Genomic DNA, 11,044 nt, shown 5'->3' on the forward strand with positions numbered 1-11,044 from the left:
TGAGCCCCAGCATCGGGCTCCCTGCTCAGCGGGGAGCCTGCTTCTCCCTCTCCCACTCCCCTTGCTTGTGTTCCCTCTCTTGCTGTCTCTCTCTGTCAAATACATAAATAAAATCTTAAAAAAAAAAGAAATTTAACTCCATTAATTTTTAAGGATTTATTTTGCCCACACAACAAGCAAGCACCCAAAACAGAAAACAGAAAACACCCAAAATGCAGAGACAAAGAAGAAGTGGTACTGGTGTCATGAGGCAGTTCAAGTCCTCTGTGCTGAGCGGGCAAGATCTTCAAAACCTCAAACACACACACTCTTCCAGGTCCATACTAAATCGTGAATGAAATGTGTCTTGTGTGTTTTCTAAGCATTCTGCAGACTTGATGGATGCAAGTGGCATCCTCCTTTACAGGTTTCCCCAGAAACACCTACCTCCTGAATCATGAAGATTTATGTATGCTCTGAGTCCAGCCTGGGAATCTGGTCATGGCAAGTCTTTCCTAGTAAACTGCAGTTGACCCAGAGGTTCAAAAACCTCCTGAAGTGAGCAGGACGCTTACCTCTATAAATGGCTTATTTCCAGCTTCAAGGGAATCAGAAGTTTTAGATGCTGTTTATACTGACTCTAACAAAACATTATAGATATTCAACAGATATTTGCAAATACTAAAATTTAATGATTGTTTAATATATGCCCCAGGCCCTGGGCTGGACAGATTATATGCGTTTTTTCATTTAATCCTCACAATGGTCACTTGGGATAGGGAATATTATCAACATTCTTATTTTGGAGAAAAGAAAACTGAGATTTAAGAGGTTAACTAAGTTGTCTAATGTCACAAAACTAGTCAGTGCACCCCATTATTTAAGCTTGATAAGTCAGTTATTCACCCTGGGCTCAGCTTCCTTGACTATGAATTGAGGTGTTGTCTTTCTCCTCCTTTTTCAGATTTCCCTTTTACCTGGGTTTATTTGCCATGTGATTTCATGACAGAGGTAGTTCTGGAGGTAGGGGATTTCTAAAGAAGGCCAATGGATGAAGATATTGCCTGGTGCATAAATGAATTTAGGAGTCAAATTGCACATTAACAATTTGCCTGTGTACTTCCACCACATTGTCTAGTTGGTGCCTGACAAAATTCTCCTTTGATCAGGTATTCTACATGAAAATCCAGTCATATTTTAATGTTATATTTGGCTATTACCTTATTTTATTTATGTATGGATATGAATATCAGTTTGCCAACTCAGGCGAAAGAAATAGAACTATAGAGAAACAGATACCATGCCTTCAATCAGTCAGGGTGGTAGAAACTTAATATCAACTTTGAGCTAAATTCCAAGGTATCTGGGGATGGCATAGAGTCTGAGAGCTTTTCTTGTCCTTGAGTTAGCTGTCTCTGTAGGTCTCTGTTGAGAAATCCATCATTTACTGGTCTTAGGTATGTTCATACCTAAGACCCACACACATGAGTGCAAAGATGTCTCTGCTCTCTGTCAATGAACTTCTGTGCAATATTTGAAGGCTTAGAGTCATTCTGTTACTGCTGTGAACACATGGCCATCTTTGAATTCTGAGGCTGTCCATTACCTTATTTGCTCAAGGCCATGTTCCCCCAAATTCAGTGTTTTTCACACTACATAAACAATTTTTAAAATTCACATTTTTTGACATATCTGGTATCCTCAGCATTATTATAAATTAGTACTTTAATTAACTGGAATTGATTTTAAAGTGAAATTTGACCCAATAAATAGAAAATTAGTATCACTTATCATAAAGAAAAAGCAGCCACTAACATAAATTATATGAAACCCAAACAATGTCATTACATTCTACATGGATACCGTCAAGTCACATCCTTCTTAGTCTAAAATTAAGCAATAAAACCAGAAAGACTAGCTGCTTCAATGGGAGTGAGGTTGTGAGAGAGGAAATAAATAGGTTAATATTTCAAAAGTATAATCCCATTGCTGTTGACATGTTTAGAGGTAGGGTGTGTGACAGGGAAAGCACAGGACTAGAAAACCTGTTATATAAGTCACAATCAATGACTAGCCGTGACCAGAGACAGGTCACCTTACTTTGCGGACCTTTGCTCCTTCCTTCATAAAATATACGATTCCATCAGCACTTCCTTTCCCTCCAGAGTTGAACTACAACCCCCACAATGCACCGCGCGCGGTGCCAGAAATGCGATCCACCGCCTCCCGCAGCTTTCCCTCTGTCCCTCCTACAACTCCCATAAGCCCCCTCGGCTCCGGGCCTAGGCCGGGCCACGGGTGGAGGCGGAGGCGGAGGCGCGGGAGTTATGGAGGGGGCGGGATCTGCAGGGAAGTGCGTCAGAGAAGGCGCGGGGAGAGTAGGGTGCTGTGGTCGGAGCTTGAGGGTGAAGCTGGCGGAGCAGGAGGATGGGCGGTGAGTGAGCGGGGTCGGCGTCGCTGGGAGGGGGTCGCGTAGCCGTTGGACGTTTCCAGCAGTTTGAAGAGGGGCCCCTATCCGGGAGGGCCTGGGGCCGGGCCGGTTTCGAGCCGCAGCGCTGCGGCGGGGTTTTTGCTTCGGTCGAGTGGTCTGGGGAGGGGCCTGGTCCGGTACCTGGGGCCCCTGGCCTGGGGCGGCGCAGGACGGCAGACCCCGGCCCCAGCTTGCCTCGACCTCCCCGGGCTCGGTAGTGCGCCCTGCGAGGTGACAGCGCCAGTTGTCCGGCCTGGCAAACAGCCACTCAGGGTGCCGGGACCTTTTAAGGTCATTTGAGAGCACCAGGTTGAAAGAGGATTAGAAAAAAATAAGAATACAAAACCAACTTCTGGAGTTATTGTTAATCACTGTAATTGCCCTGATCTCTTCTGTGTCACACTTCCTGTCTTCCAAACTCAGCAACCCCAGTTTGCGAGCCTGTTGTCGTGCGCCTTTGTAAGGTGTTTGGTACGGTCACGGTTTATACTTGCAGTATTTGACTCAGCTTGATCCGCCTTGAGTCATTTTACTGCGGCCATTTACTACTGCCGTTGAGCCCTGTCCACGCCTGGGGAGTGTTCATATTTTGTCTAATTCAGTTTTTTTCTGGCTGAGGAAGAATCATTTAGTTTGCAGATGAGAAGATTCAAAAGTGTAAGGAATGGGGAGAGTAGATAGGAGTGGAGAATTTGGCAGCGTAGGGGAGTTTTCCTTAGCTTCAATAGATTAGGAGCAGATTGCTATCTAGCATTATTGTATGTTGCTGTTCTCTTTGCTCTTCTGCGCACCCGAACAACCTTTCTGTCTGGGTTAACAAACATCTCAACTCTGCCTTCCAAATAGCTCCTGACTCTTAACCTTGTTTTTAGAAGGTTTTCCTCGTCAGAGGAATCTGGGAGGAGCCAATTTTCTCTATGCCCTTTTCACCCTCAAACCCAGAACACTTAATACTCTGCAGCTGGAATAAAAATTCAGTCTGTAATTAAAAATTTATGTATGGTACACTGCTGACTCTGAGCATGTCTGTTGTTTGTATCTGTAATGTGTATGTCCATTTCAGTGTTGTCTGTTTTAGTGTGCAGGTGATAGACTAGAGAACAAGACCTCTGTCTCCGTAGCATCCTGGGTATGTGAGCATTCAATCAGTACTTTCATGATAATGAATTTTACTTTGAACTTAAGAACATGCTTGCCTTTATTTTTATTCTTTAATGATTATACATTACTTTAAGGGTCAAGGGTGGGGAATAGGATAAAGGGTGATTTTGAGATAATTCCTTTCAAAATAATCTCTCTATGTCCTTGAAGTCTAACTTTCTTCTTTCTCCAACTTTTAAACAGAGCAGTCTGAATGCCAGAATGGATAACCGTTTTGCTACAGCGTTTGTAATTGCTTGTGTGCTTAGCCTCATTTCCACCATCTACATGGCAGCCTCAATTGGCACAGACTTCTGGTATGAATATCGAAGTCCAGTTCAAGAAAATTCCAGTGATTTGAACAAAAGCATCTGGACTGACTTCGCTAGTGATGAGGCAGATGAAAAGACTTATAATGATGCACTTTTCCGATTTAATGGCACAATGGGATTGTGGAGACGGTGTATCACTATACCTCAAAACACACACTGGTATAGCCCACCAGAAAGGACAGGTATTTCTCTTATTTTAACTTCTGTCTCCTTTACCTGCTCAATAATCAACAAAGTTATGTGATGATGACCCAATTATGTATAAGCAGGTTCGTGGGTTTTTTTCTCTCCAAAGAAATAAATCTACGTGTTTCTTCTCTCTCTACCACCTTCTCTACCCAATTTCTATGAATTACCATGATACTCGTCAGTATTGGTTGGATAAGTTACTGTTCTTATTGCGTGAAAGCCATTTTAAATCTTTGTACTTAGTAAAATTCTTTTTATTAATGTCACATATGTCATGAGGAAATAATTGGAAAAGTCCATTGGAAGACTTTAAATATTTGGTAACTGGTAAAAGAGTTAGTGTCCAAATCAAACCAACAAATATGAATTGATAGTCTTTTTCTGTGTTAGCTGTGTTTTGGTAGTTACTATCATTTGCCCTGTAAATCTTAGAGGATATAATTTGACCAACACTACATTAAAACCTGTGCATATTTGAGTCTGTGATAGAGTGTAGGTTAAAAATATGAATTACAGAAATAAAAAAAAATAAGAAATTGTCTGATTTATTTTGCAAGCATTCTTAACATTAAAACATTTTAATTTCCAGTTCTTAACATGGAAACTTTAGAGCTCTAAGGAACAACTTTACAATTTGTTTCTATTTACGACTACTTCTGTTGACCACTTAGTGGGAAGCACTGTGTTCGGAAAACAGCACAACAATTACCATACATCAAAAGGACAATCGTTGTGATTATATAATGGAAAAAAGAAAGTAGGTGGGGGGGTGAGGCTGGGGGGATTGGTTGAAATTATAAAGTGTTCAGTTCTACTTTGGAGAGCATGGGTGCCCTTGATGTTTGAATCTTACCAATCATTTATCATTCATTCAACAAATATTTATTACGTGACTCCATATTCCGTATAGTCCATCAGGGAAAATATAAATATCTTTAGTCCTGGGGAGCTAACATTCTAATAAGGGGTGGAGGCAGTAAACTGAATAAATAAGTATAATGGTATAAACAATAGTTAATTATATAGTATGTTAAAGGATGATGCATGCTATGAGAAAATGCAGCAAAATAAAGGGATTTGGAACATGTAGTGAAGGGGATATTGAGGGACATAAGTTATGATGTTTAATAGTGTAGGCAGGATAGGCTTCAACAAGAAGATGTCACTTTAGTAAAGACTTGATGTAGGTGAAGGAGTTGACTATATGGAAAACTGCAGGGGGACTCTTTTAAGTTGGAAGGAACAACAACTGCAAGGGCCTCATGGTGGGAGCATGCCTGAAATATTCAGGGACCAGCAAGGAAGCCACTGGGCTGCAATGGAGGGGGAGAGAGGGAGAGTTGAAAATGCTGTCAGAAATTACTCTGGGAGTAGGGCAAACTTTGCAGGATTTTGTAGGCATGATGAGGGCTTCGGGTCTTTACTCTGAATGTGATGGAGCATTGTGGAGCTTTGAGCAGAGGAGAAATGCTCTGCTCACCTAGACAGATGTATTGAAAACAGGCTGCAGACAAAGGTGGAAGCCAGGAGGCTGTTGCACTAATTCTTGTGAGAAATGTTTGTGACTTAGACCATGGTGGTAGCACTGAGCAGTGGCTGGGTTTTAGATAGGTTTTGAACTCACTAGGATTTCCTGGTGGGATGCATGTGGGCAACAATGACTAAAGTTTCTGGTCTGAGGAACTAGAAGGATGGAATTGTAATTACCTGAGATGGGAAGATGGCTAGAGGAGTAGATTTGGCAGAGAAAATCAAAGTTCCCATTTATTTAAGTCTTTGTCTTCTCCTCCTTCCTAGTCTTTTTGCATATCTATTCTCATTCATTTTACTGCTCCTACTTTTTTTTTTCTCTTCCTTGTGCCCCTGTCTTAAGTCTCCTGCTGAGAACCACTGGCATCCATTGGGCATCAGTGAATCCAGTGTGTCACTCAAGGCCAAAGAGGTTGCTCTCCTCTGGGAACATCTTTCAATATCACTTTTTATTTCAGAGAATAATTACTGAAAGGGATTTTTGTTAAATGTTTATAATTAAAACAACAAGCAGTCATTGTTATTCGTGTTCCAGAGTCATTTGATGTCACAAAATGCATGAGTTTCACGCTAAATGAGCAGTTCATGGAGAAATTTGTTGATCCTGGAAACCACAATAGTGGGATTGATCTGCTTCGGACCTGTGAGTACATTGATCTCAGCCGTACATTTGGGGGAAAAAGGAAATAAATTTGCCATTCATTGATCTCTGTTACTGGAACAAGATGAGTCAGTACATTGCATCAACTTGGAATAAGATCTCTGATGGTTTCCCAGTGAACTCTGTTCTGTTGATAATGTATTTTAAAGTTAGATACATCCTTACCAGATTGCAAATACGAAGTTGAGAGAAGCAGCGAATACATTGGATGACAGAATCTAGACCTCCCCAAAAGATGTTATTAGTGGGCCCTTTTAAAGAGTAAATTTAATAAGGATAAATAATAAATTCGTATATTTGAGATAAGCATTTCAGTTACCTGAGTTCAGATAGGGATATGTGAAAAAAGTTGACTACAAGCTCTTTACGAGTCAAGGGTCAGGGCTACCAAAAATGTTAATCCAGTTTTATACAGTATAACAAAAGTATAGATATCAAAAACAAATGAAAACATTTCTTAGGAGCATTCTATTCGATGGTCAGACTACCTAGGAAATACTGTCTTCATATTTGGACCTGATATTCAGGCCATAGAGACTTACTGGAGCTTGCCATAAAATGACCATGTCATGAGAGGAAGCACTGAATAAATGGCAAGTAGAGTTGACCCTTGAATAATGCAGGGGTTAGGAGCACCGCCCTTTTCACACAGTCAAAATCCACGTATAACTTTTGACTCCCCCAGAACATAACCACTAACAGCCTACAGTTGATCAGAATCCTTACCAATAACATAAAACAGTCAATTGAGACACTTTTTGTATATGTATTATATGCTGTATTCTTACGAAAAGTAAAAGAGAATATTACTAAGAAAATCATAAGAGAAAATACATTTACAATACTGCTCTATTAAAAATCTGCATGTATGTCAGCCTGCACAGTTAAACCCGTGTTATTCAAGGTATTCAATTTTGTATTGCAAATATATAAGAAAAAGTTTATTACTAACAGAGTTTGAAGGGAAGTTGGAGAAAAGATTTTCATGTAGTTCCAAAAGGTAAAACTAGCACTAGAGGGTAGAATTTGGTTTAGAGTTGATATTAATACATTACTAATAATTAAAATAATGTAAAAATGGAAGGGGATGCTTTGTAAAGTCATCAGCTTTCTTCCCATGTTGTTGAGGGAATTTATGATAATTACAACTGCCATTTATTGAGTTCAGAGATCCTCCGCTTTGTGCTTTATGTATATTCTCTCAACAGGTCTTTTATAATCAACATTCATTTACTTCTGTTCCTGCCTTGAGATCCTATAAGGATGTAGATTCATTTGTATGTGGAGCCAGAAGGTTTTGCTTCAAAAGCTGGCTCTACCACATACTGTGTTACCTTGTACAGGTTATTTATACCTCTTGCCTTAGTTCCCTCATTTATAAAATGGAGATAATAAGTACCTCCTTCATAGGGGTTTGGGGAGGATTAATACACAAAGCATGTGTAGAACAGTGCCTGACATACAATGAGCCCTCAGTAATTGTTAACTGTTAGTGTCCTTTTACTTTAATCAGGTAGCATCCTTTCGAACAAAGTGCTTTAGAAAAGAAACCCCAATATTAAAGTATTCCTTTCTCACTTTTTTTTATTTTAAAGGTTTTATTTATTTATTTGACAGAGAGAGACATAGTGAGAGCAGGAACACAAGCGGGGGAGGGGGAGAGGGAGAAGCAGGCTTCTCAGGGAACAGGGAGCCGGATGTGGGGCTCGATCCCAGGACCCTGGGATTATGACCTGAGCCAAAGGCAGACGCTTAACGACTGAGCCACCCAGTCGCCCCCTTTTCTCACTTTTTTTAAAAAAGCTTTTAAGGAGAGATAAAGGGAGAGAGGTAGTATGAGCGGTGGAGTGGGGCAGAGGGAGAAAGAGAATCTTAAGCAGACTCCCTGCTGAGCGTGGAGCCTAGCACAGGGCTCGATCTCAGGACCCTGAGATCACCACCTGCGCAGAAACCAAGAGTGGGATGTTCAACTGACTGTGCTATCCAGGGGCCCCCCTTTCTCACTTTTTGAGAAAAGATCTAATAAGTACATGAATGAAATTACTATTGTGAAAAAACTGTCTGAAATCGTAGTAACATGTCTTTTTTTCTCTTTTTCAAAATCAGATCTTTGGCGTTGCCAGTTCCTTTTACCTTTTGTTAGTCTAGGTCTGATGTGCTTTGGGGCTGTGATTGGACTTTGTGCTTGCATTTGCCGGAGTTTGTATCCCACCATTGCCACAGGCATTCTCCATCTCCTTGCAGGTGAGTCTTGTCATTATACTTACCTTTTATCTTCTTCCTGTTTCCATAGAGACAAAGAGTCGTAGTTCTTAAACCATTCACACATTGTTGCCCTGTCCTCTTGCCTGAAAATCTCTTACTATGCTCTTACCTAGTTATGTTTTGTTTTCCTCCAAGGTCTCTGTACCCTGGGCTCAGTGAGTTGTTATGTTGCTGGAATTGAGCTACTCCACCAGAAGCTAGAGCTGCCTGAGAACGTGTCTGGTGAATTTGGATGGTCCTTCTGCCTGGCTTGCGTCTCAGCTCCCTTACAGTTCATGGCTTCTGCTCTCTTCATCTGGGCTGCTCATACCAACCGGAAAGAGTACACCTTAATGAAGGCATATCGTGTGGCATGAGTGGGAAGCTGCCTGCTTTGCAATTGCCATTTTAATTATTTTTCAATATTAATATTTCCCCTTGTTTTCCTCTCATTTTTTTAATTTAATTTTTTTCTTTGTGGATATACCATTTTATCCTGAAAATCCATTCTATTTATTCAGACAGTTGTTTCTTAATACCACTAAAATTTATATGGATTATTCTGAATGATTCCATCTTTTAAACAAACTAATCTAGGTTCAGAGTCCAGACAGCAAGAGATGAGTAGACACTTGGCATAAATTTGTGAAAGAAAACTGATAGTGGGAAATTGACCCAAACCCATCTACTGATATCTGTTAGACTTTTCAGTAAATAACTATCTCTGTTGAACTAGAAACTCTTTAGTGTCTCTGAGAAACCTCCCATCTTTGTCAGAATTTATGGTCACTTCGCTACTGTAGATAGCCAAGCCAGTCAGCCAGAGCATTAGTGCTATTTTCAAAGACTAAAGCTATATAAAATAAAGAGATTATCTAAGATCCTTTTCCCCAAATATTGGCGTATAGTTTTATTCAAGATGAAATATGGCATCTGTTTAACCAAACTGTGTCTGTCTACAAGAAAGGAAGTGAAAAATACAGTGTTGACTTGAAATTTTAACTTTGTAACTGCAAGAATTCCAATTCAGCCAGACAAGAGAGTTAACCTTATTTTACTTTACCTTTTTTTTTTGTTTGTTTGTTTGTTTTTTTTGTTTTTTTTTTTTTAGCTCTCCTTAATATGTCAGGAGGATTTTCAGTACAACTAAACCATTTTGGATTTTTGCTCCTTGCCTCTTCACACATCAGGCTTATTAAGAGTGCTTTCTTTTTAACACTACTTTGGGGTCACAGAATAAAATTTTCCAACTGCTATCTATTTATTCCAGCTCAGTACCATGAAGAAGATTCCACCATAATGACCCTCTGGAGCTAGGAAAACTACCACAAGACCTAAAGCTTTGGCTAGTCATTAACTTCCAACTATGGTCTTTATTTCTTGTGGTGAAATGATGTGCCTTTCCTTGCCTAAATCCCTTCCTGGTGTGTATCAACATTATTTAACATCTTCTAATTCAATCATTTTTTATAAATATGTCTATAAACATTGAACTTTAAAAAATCTTATTTATTTATTCCATTACTGTAGCACTTGACAGATTTTAAAAAATGTAACTTAGTAATTTCTTACAATATCCTAAATCTGTCTTTTTTAAAAAATAAAAAATGAGAAGAAACTCAATTGTGTATAGTGTCTGAGTTGATTTAAATCTCAATATTTTAGGTTAAAGAAGTACAGGATTCTGAACAAGCATTTCTGTGGTTCTTTGGAAAATGCCTTGTTTCTGGGGTCTCTGTTTTATCTTCCAAAAAATATGGGAACCCCTTGCCCCCATTAGAAAATAAGAGCCTCTTTATCCCTTATGTTTCAGAGTTTTAAAAACATGTTTTCAAAGTAGTTTTGTGATCTCTATGTGTCATATTTAATGTGGCTAGATTTTTAAAAAGTCGTATAATGGCTGTGGATATTTATGTTCTGTAGCACAGAAATAATCAAGTCCGCTTCTGACTTACAACAAAGCCAACACTACTCTGCACCTGATTATTGCCTATGCAGTTGCTACTTACTCGCTTTTCCAACTTTCCTCATTTGAAGTTTCATTGTCTTTCAGCAACTTCTGTGGAAGGTAGAAAAGCTAAGTAGTCATACAAAACACTTGGGCATGGGGTTTTAAAATTATTGACCAACATGACATTTTTGTATTGGGAACATATTTATTTTGGACAACATCCTTGCCTATTGTCACCCCAAAGTTGTTTGTGACTGTCGGTCCAACAGCAGTCTTTAATATGCGCTGTGGATACTCAGTCACTACTGGACCTTGTGAGTCCCAGCCTCACTGGTAGCATCCTGAAGCATGGAAAGCCAGCACCATAAACCCTGGTGTTGCATATGTGTTGGGATTGATAATTCAAGCACATTTCAAAATAGCTGCAGTCATCCTCTCTTGGGAAGACTTTTTTCTTTGAAACATATAGGGCTGTATTGTTTCATTTGATGTGAAAATTAGTTTTTCAGCTCTCTCTCGTTTCTAATCAGGTAGAACCATATGAAATT

The 11,044-nt window shown here is 39.7% G+C and overlaps 1 protein-coding gene across 2 annotated transcripts; it reads left to right on the forward strand.

The window, feature by feature from the left end:
• Nucleotides 1-2,255: 2,255 nt before the first annotated feature.
• CLDND1 (claudin domain containing 1) lies at nucleotides 2,256-10,168 on the forward strand. 2 transcript variants are annotated; one of them, XM_027585929.1, is made up of 5 exons: nucleotides 2,256-2,413; nucleotides 3,794-4,103; nucleotides 6,176-6,283; nucleotides 8,408-8,545; nucleotides 8,702-10,168. In XM_027585929.1, exons 2-5 carry the CDS (start codon nucleotides 3,812-3,814, stop codon nucleotides 8,920-8,922), a joined length of 759 nt encoding a protein of 252 aa, XP_027441730.1. In that variant the 5' UTR covers nucleotides 2,256-2,413; nucleotides 3,794-3,811; the 3' UTR covers nucleotides 8,923-10,168. The 2 variants fall into 2 exon arrangements, with proteins under 2 accessions (XP_027441730.1, XP_027441731.1); XM_027585930.2 differs by lacking the exon at nucleotides 2,256-2,413 and adding an exon at nucleotides 3,423-3,578.
• Nucleotides 10,169-11,044: the final 876 nt, after the last annotated feature.

The sequence above is a fragment of the Zalophus californianus genome, chromosome 1 (assembly GCF_009762305.2).
Source record: "Zalophus californianus isolate mZalCal1 chromosome 1, mZalCal1.pri.v2, whole genome shotgun sequence".
Classification (NCBI taxonomy): Eukaryota; Metazoa; Chordata; class Mammalia; order Carnivora; family Otariidae; genus Zalophus; species Zalophus californianus.

Coding starts and splice junctions, on each gene's coding strand:
- CLDND1 (XM_027585929.1), top strand. CDS start 3,812: ATGGATAACCGTTTTGCTACAGCGTTTGTAATTGCTTGTGTGCTTAGC. Junction 4,104..6,175: donor TAGCCCACCAGAAAGGACAG/GTATTTCTCTTA, acceptor TTCGTGTTCCAG/AGTCATTTGATGTCACAAAA. Junction 6,284..8,407: donor GATTGATCTGCTTCGGACCT/GTGAGTACATTG, acceptor TTTCAAAATCAG/ATCTTTGGCGTTGCCAGTTC.